The following is a 17,104-nucleotide window of genomic DNA, read 5'->3' as shown; positions in this document are numbered from 1 at the left end:
TGGCCTAGATCTTCATACATGACAATCATTAACTATACACAGTAACTATAATACCTCAGTATGCTGAAGACACAAGATCTCGTCTCATCATGGACAATAAACAGGGTCAGGCCATGTTTATATTTGGATAGGAAACTGACAGGAAATATCAGATGCTGTCGGCTGCATTTCAGAAGAAGGCAGTGGAAAACACCTCTGAATATTCCTTGCCTTAGAAAATGCTATAAAATTCATAGAGTCACCATAAACCAACAGACATCTTGAATCACAGAATTGGAAGAGATCACAAGGGCCATTCAGTCCAACCCCCTGTCATGCAAGAAAACACAAAGTACTCCCAACAGATGAAATTTTTGAGGCCACATACATACCCACAGAGCAACTGTGCAGTATACATTCTTAAATGAACTTCAATAGGTGGCAAAAAGGACAGAGTACAGCATGGGGTGGGGGTGGGGTTCCAGAAGAAACCCAATAAGAGACAGATTTTTCATAGGAATCCATTGTCTTTTGTGGGGATAAGTGTAATGCAATGGTCCTCTGTACTTACTGTTTGCAATAATGTAAATAACCCTTTGTTAATGTGATATTGCATGATGAAAAGTGGGATAGCAATGATAAAGGTATATTATGGCATATAACCCTGTTTGAGGAGTGGGAATAAGAGAGAATGGGAATGATCCTTCCCTTTGTTCTATTATCTGACTTGGCAGAAGCACATGTGTGCCATCCCACATGGATCCAAAAGTAGGACAATAAAAAGGATCCTAAGGATGCTATGCAAGGATTGGGAACAGTGTCCTTGTCTCAAGAATGCAGGCAGTCAAGGGAGGGTCAAGGGTCTGTGTGAAGATTCCTGTGTGTTGTTGTTGTTGTTGTTGTTGTTGTTAACCTTTATTTATAAAGCGCTGTAAATTTACACAGTGCTGTACATATAATCTTTTTAATTGGACGGTTCCCTGCCCTCAGGCTTACAATCTAAAAAGACACGACACAAAAGGAGAAGGGAGTGGTGGTGGGGAAGGGGATGAGGGCCAGCAGTTCTTCTCTACCTCCGAGGCCTGGATCAGGGGAGATGGACTGGAGGGAGGGCTTGGCTTCTTAATGGATGGTTAATCATCTTCCAGGAAGGCCTGTTGGAGCTAGCCTGCCTCTCTAGTAGGATAATACATATAAAATACATAGCAGTACAGGAAATGATTCAATAAAACAGGCAACAAAAGAACATCAAATGACAATTATGCAATGCCTGGGAACGCTTCTCTGAACAGGATGGTCTTCAACTCCGTTTTGAAGCTGGTTAAAGAAGTGATGGCTCTTGTTCACGGGGGGGGGGGGGAGAAGGTTCCAGGAGTGAGGGGCAGCGAGTGAAAAGGGGCGAATCCAAGATGGGGCAGAGGAAATCCTGGGCTGGGACAGCAGACCTTGACTACCAGAACGGAGGGCCCTAGTGGGAAGGTGAGGAAAAATAAGGTCTGATAAGTAAGGAGGGACCAGCCCATGGAGGGCTTTAAACGTCGACAGCAGGAGCTTATACTGAATACGGAAAGGGAGGGGGAGCCAGTGAAGGGATGCCAACACAGGAGAGATGTGGTCAGAGCAATGGGCGGATGTGATAATGCGTGCAGCTGAATGCTGGACAGAAATTAAAGGACGGAGGTGTGAAAGAGGAAGCCCAGCCAGGAGGACATTACAGAAATCAAGTTGTGAGACCACTAGGGCATGAACCAGGATCTTGGCAGTAGAGGCGGAGAGATATGGTCGGATTTTGGCAATGTTGTATAAAAAGAATCTACAAGCCTTGGCTGTGGTCTGGATCTGAGGGATACACGACAGAGAAGACTCAAAGATAAAACCAAGACTGCAGTCTTGCTGGACTGGTTGAATAGAAATGTTGTCCACAGAGACAGAAAAGGAGTGTTGAAAGGTGGACTTAGGAGGAAAGACAAGAAGCTCCATCTTGGACATGCTGAGTTTCAAACGCTGATGGCGCATCCACTGTGAGACAGCTGTGAGACAAGATGAAACTTGCTGTTCAAGCCTTGGAGAAAGGTCAGGGGTGGAAAGATACAACTGGGTGTCATTGGCATACAGATGGTAGGAAAAACCAAAAGAGCTGATGAGTTTACCTAAGGACAGTGTGTAGAGAGAAAACAGAAGGGGACCCAGAACAGAGCCCTGGGGAACTCCAACAGATAAGGGGTTTTCTTGGCAAGGTTTTTTCAGAGGGGGGTTGCCTTTGCCCCCTTCCTTTGAGGTGGAGAAAATATGACTTGCCCAAGACCACCCAGTGGGTTTCCGTGACTGAGTGGGGATTAAAACATTGGTCTCCAGAGTTCTCCAAGGCTCAAATGCACTGGTTCTCACTATGAGGCATTACCCTTGGACAAATAATTCTGCATACAAATAGGTTCAATAGCATTCTATCCATCAGGAACATGTGCTGTCAATAGAAGACAGCATGGCCTTCCTTAAGGCTAGGAAGACTTCTCAGAATTCAAAGCCATCTTCATTCCATGAGAGGCAAAGCCATAATTAGAAACAGCCTTCTGTCGGAGATTGGCAGGGCTTGATATCAAGGGTACCCAAGTAGCACTCGGCAACTTAGACATCTGGGGCAAAGTTCAGCAGAGGTTTGCTGGAGTGGGACCTAAATCAAGATGTCAGACCCAAGTGGTGTCACAGATCAGATAAGTGCAAAAGTAGTCCATGACACAGTGTAATGTTGCTGATGGCAAGTGTGGTATCAAAGTATATTTCATCTCATGAGCACATCTGATGCAATGATTAGCCAGGTGCTTCAGGTTGGAATGGAAAGAAAGTAGGTGGAGATCTGTAGATTTCCAAGCCTTCTTCAATAGATCAGCTAGGGCTGCTTACTCCCAGTGGTTTAATAGCAACAAAATGTAACTTTGCTCCCAAATTAGACTGATGAAATCAAGAAAGCTGGGGGAAAGAGAACAAGATTTGTCTGTAAGGAGACTGGAGTGCAAGCTTAATTTCTGGTACCAAAAGATGGTTTTTGGACTGAGCATGTCCTTAGAGATAGAAAGGGAGAAACCACAAAGACCATCCAGTCCAACTCCCTGCCATGCAGGAAGAAACAATCAAAGCACTTCCAACAGAGGGCCAGCCAACCTCAATTTAAAACCTCCAAAGTAGAAGACTGCACCACATTCTGAGTTGCACTGCAATAGTTCTGGTAAATGTCAGAACACTTTGTTTTGGAATTTCATACACTGTAATGCCTTGTAATGGTTGTTTCCACTCCTGCAGACTGTTGCGCCCTAAATATGCCTGGGTTTTAGCCCTTGTTTGTTGCTCTTTTTAGCTGATTTCAGTCTTATACCTCGTTCGCCTGTTACTCTCACTCAGCTCTGGTGCTGGCATGGTTTCTCTCCATTCCTACCATTCCCTTCATGAACTCACCACCTCCCCCAAATGTTCCTGCCTCTGTATCTACATTTCCTATTTTGCACAGCATTTCTATTTAATTTTTAAAAGTTTTCTTTTGTATAGTCATAGTGCCTATGTGATACTAGACTACAGTTGGCCCTCCATATCCCAGGAAAAGCGGTATAAAAATAAAGGTTTAATAATAATGTCCACTTATTTTTTTACCCACAGATTCAACTATCCACGGTTTGAAAATATAGAAGAGATTTAAAAACTGTAGTAAAAGGTTCTAAAAAGATTCTTTAAAAAGCTTGTAAAATGATGTAAAAGAAGGCAATAGAACTTAATGGATACCCCTACTATATAAGCTTTTCAGTTCTGAAAAAGAGGGCATGTCTGGGAAAAGGAAGGTGTATGATAACTCTATTCTACCATAACAAGATCCTCGCTCCAGTTTTTAAGGAAATGCCAACGGTTTCAGTAGCATGGGAGTCTACTTTACATACATGTACATGCATACCCATGCCCACCAGACAGAATACATTGTAATTCATAGTTTAATTAAGTTGAATGGACAAGGAAAGAAGCTTCTAGAAGTTTTAGACTGTTTACAAGCTTCTAGCATTACTGGTTCACTTCAGGGCCCTGTAGCTGTTTTGAGACAGCTTTTGTAAGTGCCCCATCCTTCATCTTCACGTCTATTTTTGTATGTAAACATTTGCCAGAAAAACACCCCTTGGGCATGCTCAGTAGCGTAGAGTTCGGTTCACCTCGTTGTTGCGGCAGGCAACTGGAAAGTCACATGTGACAACACTGTGAAAAGTACATGGATAACTATTCTTAGTCCAGGAATGTATACAGTGCCTTGTTGCAATACCTTGTTAACTAACCTTCAGAAAGCCGTGACAGTACCTTGACACTAAACAAATCCAGAAATTGCCCCCAATGAATCTTTCATCAGAGAACGCACAATCTTGAGAGCTTTAATAGCTTTTATTCTTTCTTTTTTTTCTTTCTTTTTTAAAGTCTCCTTGTTCATGATCTAGCCATGGAAAGTCTCAGCAGAGAATAAACAAGCCACAGCGACTGAAGGCAGGGAAGAACTGAAGGCAGGGAAGGTAAACATTGTCAGTCACGATTTTCACTGTAAATGTGTGCAGTGTGATCTGGGAGACAGCTTTGCCTGTTATTATCATCATCGTTGTTGTTGTTGTTGTTGTTGTTATCATCCACTGCATTTAAGTCTGTAGCCAACTATTCAAGATCTGCAGTATAGGCTGTTTAATTTGCAGAAGGCAAGAGATATAAATCCAGCTACCAGCTGTCCTTCTTTCTCAAGAGTTGCAGATATATTTTAATGTGTGTGCGTGTGTGTTTTCTTCCACAATAATAAAAACTTAAAAGTGTTGCTCTTTTTAAAAAAAAAAAGAAGAAGAAGGCATTTGGTCTATTTTGTCAAGGATGTGTTGGTTGAGTATGGAGCGCTATGGAGTTGAGGGCAACTCTTTACCAAACATTTGCAGAAAGTAAAGGGGAGAAAATGCTATAGCTCTTGTTATCAGCTGATATGAAAGCAAAAGCAGAGTAATTAGATATACCATCCCCCCCAATAGATTCCTAGACCCATGTAGTTTTGTTTGTCCTTGCCAGAATTACATTCTTTGGAAATGACAAAATAGAGGGAAGGGGACTGAGACAGAAGAGATTAAATTTTAAGTACTTTGACAGAAAGGCCTCAGAGATGTTTATCATGAATAAATTGTTTGTTCTGGGTTCAGGCCAATAATCACCATAATTCCTTTGTAACAATTATTTTGAATGTGTCTTTTTTTTAAAGCTCTATATTTTATTGATCAGGCTGTCACATATGGGTATCCTCAAAAGTCCAATTTAGTACTTGGCTTATTTTATCAAATAGCATGTTAAATGCCTTTTTCTTCATATATTTCGTGTTTTGTTGCTGTACATGAATAGTTTTCCCATTTTTGTGCTAAATGGGCAATATTTTTAAAAACCATTAAATTGTCATCCTTCCAGTGAAGTGTTTTGAAGGAAGAAAAATCCATACTTGGCTGCTGAGAATTCATACTTGGCTGCTGTTGACATCTTTTGGTTCTGCTATGGAAGAGAAGTCCTCACAAGACTTCCTCTTCAGAGACCAGGATTTCTCCAGCGAACTGTTAAAGCAGCTAAATGTCTTGCGGCAAAACAAAATTCTAACTGATGTTGTTCTATGTACAAGCAACATTGAAATTCCTTGCCACAGGAATGTTCTTGCCTCAAGCAGCCCGTACTTCAAGGCCATGTTTTGTAACAACTTCAGGGAGAGCCATCAGGAAAAAGTCAACCTCCAAGGTGTTAACTCAAGCATTCTCCATTGCATTATCCTTTATGTCTACACGGGAGAGATAGTCATGACATCAGAAAATATTTTGTATTTAATGGAAACTGCTTCCATGCTCCAGTACACAAAACTATTTGAGGCCTGTTCAGCCTACCTCCAGGACCAGCTTACCCCAGATAACTGTCTCAGCTTGATTAGGCTCTCAGAAATCTTGCACTGTGAGAATCTCAACAAGAAAGCCAAAGCAGTGGCTCTGAAATATTTCCCTGAGGTAGCCACTTCTGAAGACCTGAAAGAACTATGTCTCTTGGAGTTGATAGACTATCTTGGAGATGATGAGCTGTGTGGAGAGGAGGAACAGGTTTTTGAGGCTCTCATGACTTGGGTAAGGCATGACCTCCAAGCAAGACAAAGTTATATTCAAGACTTGTTCAAGAAGGTAAGGCTTCAGTATGTCCATCCAACCTTTTTCTTCCATTTCATTGCCAATGACTCTCTCATTCAGTCATCTCCCGCTTGTAGAGGTATGCTAGAACTGGCAAATAGGCAGATGTTTTCGTTGTATAGTGTCAGTGCTCCTGGAGTCAAACCCATGTGGCATGTTCCTCGGAGATATTCATATCAGGAATTCCTTCTCTTGGTTGGCGGCCGGAAAGACAATCAACAGACAACAAGAGATGTCTTGCTGTATGATGAGAAGACAAGCCAATGGTTGAGCCTTGCCAAATACCCATCACGTCTCTACAAGGCCTCTGCAGTGAGCCTACACAGCAATGTTTATCTCCTTGGAGGCATTTCCATAGGGAACGGGAAAAACCAAGTCAGTAACCATGTCTATATCTTCTCACTTAAACTTAACCAGTGGAGGCTGATAGAATCCATGCTAGTTCCACGCTATTCCCACAGGAGTGTTGCTTATAAAAACTTTATCTTTGCCATTGGAGGCATTGGAAAAAACCAAGAAATCCTAAATTCCATGGAAAGGTATGACAGCATCTACAATGTTTGGGAGCATATGGCAAACATGCCAATCGCTGTTCTTCATCCTGCTGTGTCTGCCAAAGACCAAAGAATCTACCTCTTTGGAGGGGAGGACATGATGCAAAATCCTGTCCGATTAATACAGGTTAGTCCCAATTTTTGCCATCTCTCTTTCTATTTCTCTCTCTCTCTCTCACACACACACACACACACACACGCTGGCTGTGTGTTTCTGGCATTGTAAGACTATGAAGGAGTAAATTTTTCCTCCATTTCAGCATTTTGTATGGTTTAAAGGTATGGCAGTTCTATCATTTTACTATACCTTAAAACCAAACAAAATGCCAAAATGGAGGACAGTTTTATACTTTTACAGTTTTACAAGCCTAGAAAAACAAGTGGCATAGAGCATTTAGAGCCTAAATACCCTAAAGGCACTAGATCACATCTGATCTTGGAAGCTAAGCAGGATCAGCTACAACTAGTAGAGTGCGCCCACGTTATAGGCAGGTGCGCTTTACGTGGACTTGAGCATACGCACTCAAGCCGCGGGGAGCGTGCATGGTACAAGGGGCAGCGCGTCCCATTCAAATGAATGGGGCACGTGCCCGTGGCACCCCGTGCGCTCCTGTGCTGCCGCGCCGCCACACACAAGCCCCATTCAAATAAATGGGGCTCCAGCATAGGCGGAATTCGCCTTACGTGGGGAGGACCGGAACGGATCCCCGCATAAGGCAAGGGCCCACTGCACTTTGTTGAATACCAGATGCTGTGGGCTATATTTCAGAGGAAGGAACTGGCAAAACCACATGTGACTATGCCTTGACTAAGAAAACACTATGGCCCTTATCACACATGAAATTGGAACTCCAATCCAATGCCATTCCGAAGGGAAAGGGAAGCAGAGTCAATTTGAATCCAAGGCAATTCATGTGATTAATTATAACATGTGAAGAGTAAAATGTGGTCATTCCTCAGGCAAAGCGGAGCGAGTGCAAAATAAATTACCACACCAGACGGATTCAATTATTCGAATTGGCACCCTTGCGCATGCTCAGTGGGGCTCTGAATGCTGTCATCCTTCCCTGCTTCCTCCATTTGCCCCCTCCTTAGCTGTCATCCTTCCCTGCTACCTCTGCTTGCCCCCTCCTTAGCACCAGGATGCAGGGGGCCAGTGGGGTGTGATCAGGATAAATGAGGAGGAGGAGGAGGAAGAAGCACCAGGGTGCAGGGGGCCAGTGGGGGCGAGATTGGGTGAAGGAGGAGGAGGAGGCAGAAGCAAAGTGGTCTTCCACAACAGACCAATTCGGATTGAAATCGGAGTGAGCTTGGAAACAATTTTTGTGAATTCGCTTGTTACCGAATTCACCGAATTCTGGAGTGAGCTTAGATTGATTTAGGATTGGCCTCGGAACAATTCCCCATAGAAAGCAATCACATATGATAATCTATTATGTTATAACGTAATTCGCATGGTTGGGCCCAGAGTGGCTTCGGATTGGAGTTGCAAAACACATCATGTGATAAGGGCCTGTGAAATTCATGGGATCACCATAAATCAACTGGTGCCTTGAAGGAACAAATGGACTGCTGTTGCTGTTTGAGTTTCTGCTGGTCAGTTTCAGCCATGTAGTTTATAGGTCAGAACTTTAAATAGGATACCTCAAGCAGTGTAGCCTAGGAAGCAGAAGAGTAAAAAGTTCAGCAAAGGTCAGAAAGCCAGCCAAGGAAGCAAGATGTTGTAAAATTGCACATTCAGGTGACAGGTTTTAACCCAGGAAACAAAACCTTAGTTGGCTGGGGGGAAAGAAAGTGCTCTCATGGTTAGCTGGATTTTGGGAAGAATAGATAGAAAAGTAAGAGGCAAAAAGTCAGAAGGAATAAAGGCAGCCAGAGTCTTGGAGCTGCTACTCTTAAACAATAATATATTCATGGAAAATTATGTTTCATATAACCGAATGATATTGTGATAATCAGATGTCATTTCAACCAGTGACCTTTTTATTTAGAAAGGAAATTAAGGAGGAAAAAACACACAGAGCGAGCTGTTTCCAGGGATATAGTCAAGGGATGTATTTGTGAGATATTTAGCCATCCTTGTCACAAGAAGCCATGGCCTGAACTTTTGAAACCTGGGTTATTCCAGTGTGCACACTTGCCTTTGGTAAGAAGTTGTGTTGTGTTTATCAGTCACATACCACAATATGAACCAATGGTTTGTTGCTGCCTTTGGACCTTATCAGACACGTTTCCCCCCTGTTATGGGCACGGGAAGGGGACACTCGGGGCTGTGTGAGTCCGGGAAAAATGCATTTTACTGCATCCTAAAGTGTCCTCAAAATGGGCCCATTTGGTCGCCCGATGCCAAGCTGTTCCCTTTCAGGACTGAGGTGCATCCTTTGCCTCAGTCGGAAGACTTCCAACCGAGGCAAAAGATGTGCCTCAGCCCTGAATGGGAACGGCTTGGCACCGGGCAACAAAATGGGGCCATTTTGAGGATACTTTGGAGTGCAGTAAAATGAATTTTTTCTAAGGCTCGCATGGCCCTGAGCATCCCCTTCCCATGCCCATAACGGGGGGGGGGGAATGGGTTCGATAAGGTCCTTACAAAATCTGATTCGTTTAAACCAGGGGTAGGCAACCTGCGGCCCGCGGGCCGAATGCGGCCCGGCGAGGCCTTGGGACCGGCCCCAGCCTGGTCCTGCTGCCAATTGCCGCCGGGCCTTTGGCGTCTCGCACGACGAGCATGGTGGGGCAATTGTCTATAGAAGCCTCAGAAACATGCATTTATCTTAACATTTTTTTAAAAATCAGCAAATTTTTTCACGTGTCCATTTTTTATTTAAAAAGTGCCCTCCATTTGAAAATATTGTCCTACATTTGTCCCGGTTTATTTATTTATTTAATTTTTAAAAAAATATTTAATTATTTATTTTTTGGCTTCGGCCCCCCAGTTGTCTGAGGGACAGCAACCCGGCCCCCGGCTCAAAGGGGTTGCCTATCCCTGGTTTAAACCATGGCACGTTCCAGGCTTGTTTCGTCAGCTGCCTATCCTGAAGCAGGAGCTGACTAAGGAAACAAAACAGAATCAACTAGAAATGGGGAGGATTTGTTCAATCATTTGCTATGTAATGAATGGTTTCAATAAGAAACTGCGGTTAACAAAAATATGGTTTACTGTTATGTATGACTACATCCACAATGGAGGTAGAATTTAGAGACATAACCATCTCAAATATCAATATGCAAAGGGATCTTGTAGCACCTTTGAGACTAAGGAGATTTTCACATTGAATTTAAATGGCAAGTTCCTGTTTTTGAAAAGCCACTGGATAAGTGTGCCTGGGATCAGGGCTGCATATGGGTTGCACTCACCTGGCTGCAGCTGCATGCAATAACACCTGCTTTTAAAATTAAACACAACTTTACCCCATCAGGCAGGGGTAGGCAACCTTTTTGAGCCGGGGGCCGGGTTGCTGTCCCTCAGACAACTGGGGGGCCGAAGCCAAAAAATAAATAATTAAATTATTTTTAAAAAATTTAAATAAATAAATAAACCGGGACAAATGTAGCACAACATTGTCAAATGTTGTACAGTTTTTTAAAAAAAGTGGAGGACACGCAAAAATTTTTGCTGATTTTTAAAAAAATGTTAATATAAATGCATGTTTCTGAGGCGTTAGACAATTGCCCCTGCGCGCGAGAGGCCAAAGGCCCCGACGGCAGGACCGGGCTGGGGCCGGTCCCAAGGCCTCGCCGGGCCGCAGGTTGCCTACCCCTGCCATCAGGGATAAGTCACTTTAAATTCTATGTGATAATCTCCTAACAGTGCAAAGGAAGTGGCAGCAGTTAGTCTCAAAGGTGCTGCAAGATCCCTTTGCATACACCCACAATGTGCATAAAAATCAGAGCAAGGCACCATGGTAGGCTGTGTCTTCATCTGGATTTACATTCAGACAACCATTTGAATATCTGATTTATCCTCATATAGTCCAGTAAGTGATATAGGTGCCTAAACTTACTTATGTACATAGATCTCCTTAACTGGGTCAACACAAATAAGTATGTTTTCTTATTTCGGCAGTGCAGTTGCTGTAGAAATGGAAATATTCCATTTACATCCCCAAATCAATATCGCATCTTATGTATTTCTCAGGTATACCATGTATCTAGGAACATGTGGTTCCGAATGGAGACAAGGATGGTGAAGAACGTCTGTGCACCAGCAGTTCTGATCGGCGACAGGATTTATATTGTTGGAGGTAATGTTTATATACATGTTTGTAAATTAATTTCACAATGTGAATACTCCAGGCTAGAATTATTTCTCCCTCACCACATGACATTATGAAAAGCCCCTTTCCTCAACTGTCAATTCAGTCTGCCCTGCAGAAATAATGCAGTTGGGCACCTTTTTACTACCATGACTCAATACTGTGGAATTATGGGATTTGTAAGTTTGTGAGCTATTTAGCCTTCCATGTCAGAGAGTTCTGGTGCCACAATAAACTATATACATCCCAGGATTACACAGCATTGAGCCATGGCAGTTAAAGCTGACTCAAACTGCATTATTTCTGCAATGGAGATGCAGAAGCTTCTGTGCTTTAGGTTTAACTTTCAAATGGTAGGGGGTGCTTGTGGCTTCAATCTTGGTTTTAACCCCCAATTCATACATGATATCCTACATGCTGAACCCTACCTGACAAATTCAACTCAAATAGATTATTCACATCAGGCTTGATTAGGACTCCAAAGGGGCTGGATTTGGCCCCATGGCCTAAGAATCCTCACCCCATCATCATCTCAAACCATGACTCTCTCACAGGCACAATCAACCCATAGAAAGAAATGAATATATAGGACTGACGTGAATTATAGTATGCATTTGATCTGTGTGAGTTTCTTTTATGAATTTTGTATTAAAAATAAAAATGGATGAAGTTGATTCATATGGGGATAGGGCAAGACAACCCAAACTATGAAGACAGAGGAGATGAAAAAGAAATCTTTTAAAGTCTTCAAATGTATTTATTCTGAATCATTGTGCCAATATTTCAACTGACAAGCTTAAGCCATAAGCTTTTTGGTTGATTTAACAAAGCACACAAACATTTCATCTAATTTCAAACATAATTCATTCTTTTTTAAAGTGAGAAGATTTACTGCCTATAAGTTTTCATTTACCAAATAAGTATGCCATAACATCATCCATTTGTTCCTGGCTTATCAGTGACTGGGACTGAAGAATTACAATAATAACAAACAGATTTTAGTGTGTGTTTTTTCTAAAAAACAAAAGGAGCAGGCAATGTATTCCAAGATTTCCTTGCAGAATTTGCATCAAAACAAAGACCATCTTATTGGCCCAAGTGATGAGATTCTTGGTTTTAATTAAATAGTGCCTTATTTTTTGTTGTTATCACCTACTGTCATAACCTTTATAAGTCCCACGTTGTATGATAAAATAATTGCTAATAACTGTGGCCAGACTCATGTATAGTCTTTAGGTATGCATAACATATATGTAGTTATGGTGCTACAGAGTGAATTCCAGCTCAAACACACATACCTGACACCGACACCACCGCTGCCACCACCATCCTCACTTACTGGGCAGCAGCCTCTGTGACCAACAGGGGTCTGATGTGAAGTCAAAGGCTTTCACAGCCGGCATCCATAGTTTTTTGTGGGGTTTTTGGGCTATGTGGCCATGTTCTAGAAGAGTTTATTCCTGACATTTCGCCAGCATTTGTGGCTGGCATCTTCAGAGAATGCTGGCATGGAAGAGAGTAGAGAGAGAGTGTGTGTGTGTATAATACACTGTTGGTTGGAGCAGGTGATTTGCATGTTAGTCTGTGTATTGTTCTGTTATTGAATGGCAAGGCCTCAGGGTGTCTATTTAATTAATAATCCATTATCTGCTGGGAAAAACCCCTCACCCTGGGTGGTTTTCATTTGCATTTGCTGGGTCTTGATTTTGGTGTTTTTCAGGTAGCCAAACTTTATTTACTTTAAGGGTTTCTTTTTTCCTGTTAAATTGTCCAGGTGTTTATGGATTTCAATGGCTTCCCTGTGCATTCTGACCTGATAGTTGTTGGCATTGTCCAGCTGTTTATGGATTTCAGTGGCTTCCCTGTGCCAGGGGTCTGTTTCCCTTTCATTCAGGAAGAATCCAGCTGTTATTTCCACCCCTTCCTGTGAGTGATCCCCATTGCAATAGGCACAAACAGGGTCACTGTTGAAATTCCCCCTTGTGGAGGAGAGCACTTGCACAAAGGGGGTGGGAATAGCAGCCAGCTGCTTACTGAGCTACTGGGAAACAGACCCTCAGCAACTGGAGCAGCTGTTGCCCGGTAAGTGCAGATTGGGAGACTTTCATGGTGCCACATAGGGACTAAGAATATATAACAGTCACAAGTGTGTAACTCCAGGTTACGCATCCATAATTGCCACACATCATCATTATTATTATTATTATTATTATTATTATTATTATTATGCTTTATTTATATAGCACTGTAGATTTGCACATAACAAAGAGAGAAATATTCAAGGTGTTTGCAAGGCCTCACACTTAGGGTTCCCAAATCGCAGGGACCCAATTGAAATGTCAGGTGGTTTTCTGGATGTCCAGGTGGAGAGATAAATCTCAGGGCAAACAGCACCAGAGGAGAAAGAGGAAGTTTGGTTTTTGTTAGGCAAGGTGACTTAAAAAAAAACCTGGCCAGTCCTACCACTTGTCATCTTTTGCCAAGGTTCTTTGGCTCCGTGCAAAGGTACTTACACCCATGTTGAACTTAGGTGCACAAGTGCACAAAAAACCCCAAAGCAAAACAAAATAAAAACCAGGAGTGAGTGGAGAGAACTGAAATCAGGGACAGATTCATGCAGCTGGACCCATCAAACCATTTGGAGAAGCCAGGAGTGGAACACCAGTGTTGCTCCTCATGAGACTTTTTTGTTATACAAACTTGGGGGACAGCTGGACAGGGTCTGGTGATGGGTCTGCAAAAACCTTTGCCACTTGTTCAGTTGCTGAAAAATGCCCTCCTGCTTTCTCTGGATTCCCATGTTATCTGGTTAGCTAGGTTTTACCCAACTACCCTTAGCATCCTGTTAGTGACATACTTGTACGTAACTGTGGCTTGCGCATGTGCAGGTCTCTTTTTAGATGGGGCATAGGGAACTATTCTCAAGCCCTTTATGCTCCATCTATAACCTCCCCCCAGCAACTGTCAAGCCCCAGGAGGGGTGAAACCACTTTTGTTTGCCAGTAAAGAAGAAGGAGGGGAGGAGAAAATTCTGATTGTGAACTGCTCTGGATTCCCAGGGGAATGAATAGGATGGAATTGTTCAGGTGGAACATTATGCTCTGCTTACGTGATGTAGGATCTTGGCTCTAGCAAATCCTACTTACACTTGACATCTTGGATCTTGGATTTAGCAAGGATACCTTAATCTTTGTTAGATCAATATGATCTTAATAGTATAAGCAAGTGGACTATAGCAGGAGGGGAAGAGAGGATAAAATGTAGCCATCTGTTTACCCTCTTTTCTCTGAGCACATAATATCCTACTCTTGTCTATCCATCACCCAGAGCTTGTAAATACTATATTTCTTTTTCACTATAACACAGCATTCCTTATTTTGGGAGTTGAAACCAGACAAACAAACTTTTCCCCCAAATTCTAGTATCAGCCAGTAACTGGCCCAAACTGGACCTTGGGAGCATTTATACCACCCACACACTCTCAGCCTCAGGGGAAATCAGTGGCAAAACTCCTCTAAGCAAATCCTACCACAAAACCCCCATGTTAGGTTCTGCCTTAGGGTTGCCATAAGTTGGAAATGACTTGAAGGCAAACAACAACAACAACAACAACATTTACAACTGGAAGATTCAAGAAGACAACAGTATAGTCAACTTCAAAACAATTCCTTTCAATTCCATAGTGCTGATGGGCAAAGGCTGTTACAGTCACCACCCCAGTCCTGTCAACAGTTTTCACCATGTGACTGAAAGCTGCAAATAAATAAAAAAGGACATAATGATGTGTTCAAAATGGGCCACATTGTCACATGAAGCAACTTTCACACCATCTTGTATCTATAGTAGCATCTGACACCCGGATCCACATTACTAATACATTGTAATTACAACCAGCCTTCATTTTAGCTGCATTAGTAACTGATGCTGCTCTTTTTGCACTGGATGTGAATAATTTTTCTAATTCACAATATTTTTCTCCCCAGGGTACACCAGGCGTGTAATTGCTTATGATACTAAGGTCAATAAATTTGTGAAGTGTGCAGACATGAAGGAAAGAAGGATGCACCATGGGGCCACAGCAATCAATGAGAAGCTGTATGTGACAGGAGGTCGTTGCCTTACCATTGACAATGCCATCGAAGACTCTGATTCTCTTGAATGCTATGACCCCAAACTGGACACCTGGGTTTCAAAGGGGCAATTGCCACACAAACTCTTTGACCATGGATGCCTTGCGCTCCAGTGTGTACCATATGCCAACCTCTTGTGAGGACAGAACTGAAGGGAAATGAATCTTCTTTTTTCAATGCAAAAGGCCCAGATTACTAACTTTGTGGAAGATACTGGTAAAGGCTTGCTATGGAAGGCACCAAAAAGGATCTGCAAATAGGATACACAAGGTACCAGTTGATTTCTTCTTCTGGGTCCAATGTTCTGCTCTGTCATGAGGAAAAATGAGGTGTTTGCCTCAGGTGGCAAATTTGGAGTGAAATTAAGGGACAGTAAATGGTTTATCATTTCATTTTATAATCTTTATGTTAGGGAGATTATTTATATTTTCTGTCTCAAACATCAAAAGTACTGTACTCTTTGTTCAGCCTTCTATGGACATTCCTCCCAACTTCAGAAAGTCACTCTGAGTAGAGGTGATGCACAAAACAAGATCAGACATTGTCTCATCAGTTCTTTTAGCCAGTCTTTGTAGGTATGACCTTAGGGAGTCCTGGTGGCACAGTAGTTAAATGTCTATACTGCAGCCACAAGGTTGTGAGTTTGATCCCAGGCAGAGCTCCAAGGTCCACTCAGCCTTCCATCCTTCCATAGGTTGCTAAAATGAGTACCCAGCTTGTTGGGGGCAATTACCTTACACATTGTAAACCTTAGGGAGTGCTTAGTTCACTGATAAGCGTTATAGAAATGTACTTGTTATTGCTATTGCCATTGCTAAATAAGTGTTCTTGTTTAGAAACTGCCCTCTACAGTGGGCCCTCCCTATCAGCAGGCTTTTGATCCACATATTTGACAGCCTGCAGATCATCATGGCCCCATATTACTCAGTGGTGGTAATGCAAACATGCACATGATGAAGTGTGTGCATTCTCATTGCCATAACTGAATAATATAAGACACAATCACCCACATTTTTTAGCATCGGCAAGGGAACCTGGAACCAAACCCCTACTTATACAGAGGGCCCATTGTTCTAACTTTAAAGAAGCTTTGCTTTTTATATTACATTTATCAGTGCAGTAAAGTATCATAGGAATGGAAAATTAGAGCACCATCCCATACCCTGGTTCCACTCCTCTGATGAGCCTGTTTGAAAATGGGCATTGGTAGGCTATGGTCCAGCTCTGAAAGTGGAGAAAGAGTTGGTGGGCCCAGGCATGGAAGGAGATAGAGAAGCGTTTAAGATGTACCTCGTGAAGGCAGAAGAGCCATTTGGAGGCATGGACCAACTCTGATAGAAAAGGAAGAACTGGTGGGACCTGGAATGGAAGGGAGGGACAATAACAGTTTGAGATCAGACTAAAAAAAAGTAGATCTGCTGAGCAGAAAGAACACAGTAGGAGACTGGGGGATGGCAGCAGCTAGTGAGGCCAGTCTCAGACATGCTGTCACATCAGGAACCTGTTTGTTCTGTTCCCTTGCCTCACTTTTCAGTCTCCTTCCCTCCCCTCTGGAGGATTTAAAGCTTTTCACTTTGAGCTTGACCAGGAACCACTGAGGGGAGTGAGGTGTTATGCCTGTCTTCCTTACCATCAGGCATTTATATGTAGGAATGGTTCTCAGGGCAGTGTTTTCTTTGTACCATAATGTGTTTATCATTGTAATGCATTTCTCATTTCCTTTTGACTAAACAGAGCTGACAGAATTATGAAATAAACTGATGCAAAGATAAATATGTATTGCAGTTTTGCTCTTCTCTTTCTTTTGTTAGTTGGGTCTTTCTTTCTTTCTTTCTTTCTTTCTTTCTTTCTTTCTTTCCATTTTTCTTTTCTTCCTTTCCTCTCTCCTTGCATAGTCTCAACATTCATAGGACACAAAGGGATTCAACAAAAATATGGCAATTTTTGAAGGAAATTACGAATGGAGTGTGATTTATCAC

The 17,104-nt window shown here is 42.5% G+C and overlaps 1 protein-coding gene across 1 annotated transcript; it reads left to right on the top strand.

Moving 5' to 3' along the window:
* Positions 1-4,309: 4,309 nt before the first annotated feature.
* On the top strand, positions 4,310-16,875 carry KLHL38 (kelch like family member 38). The gene is made up of 4 exons (XM_089518946.1): positions 4,310-4,514; positions 5,434-6,866; positions 10,878-10,983; positions 14,979-16,875. Exons 2-4 carry the CDS (start codon positions 5,517-5,519, stop codon positions 15,263-15,265), a joined length of 1,743 nt encoding a protein of 580 aa, XP_089375072.1. The 5' UTR covers positions 4,310-4,514; positions 5,434-5,516; the 3' UTR covers positions 15,266-16,875.
* Positions 16,876-17,104: the final 229 nt, after the last annotated feature.

The sequence above is a fragment of the Sceloporus occidentalis genome, unplaced genomic scaffold (assembly GCF_023333645.1).
Source record: "Sceloporus occidentalis isolate IW3139 unplaced genomic scaffold, rSceOcc1.0.p SCAF_3, whole genome shotgun sequence".
Classification (NCBI taxonomy): domain Eukaryota; kingdom Metazoa; phylum Chordata; class Lepidosauria; order Squamata; family Phrynosomatidae; genus Sceloporus; species Sceloporus occidentalis.
The sequence above is the reverse complement of the archived record's forward strand: the minus strand, read 5'-3'. Positions and strand labels throughout refer to the sequence as shown.

Bases quoted from the DNA above. Each gene is read 5' to 3' on its own strand.
- KLHL38 (XM_089518946.1), top strand. From the start codon at position 5,517: ATGGAAGAGAAGTCCTCACAAGACTTCCTCTTCAGAGACCAGGATTTC. The intron at 6,867-10,877 runs GTTAGTCCCAAT...TGTATTTCTCAG, and splicing joins ATCCTGTCCGATTAATACAG to GTATACCATGTATCTAGGAA. The intron at 10,984-14,978 runs GTAATGTTTATA...TTTTCTCCCCAG, and splicing joins CAGGATTTATATTGTTGGAG to GGTACACCAGGCGTGTAATT.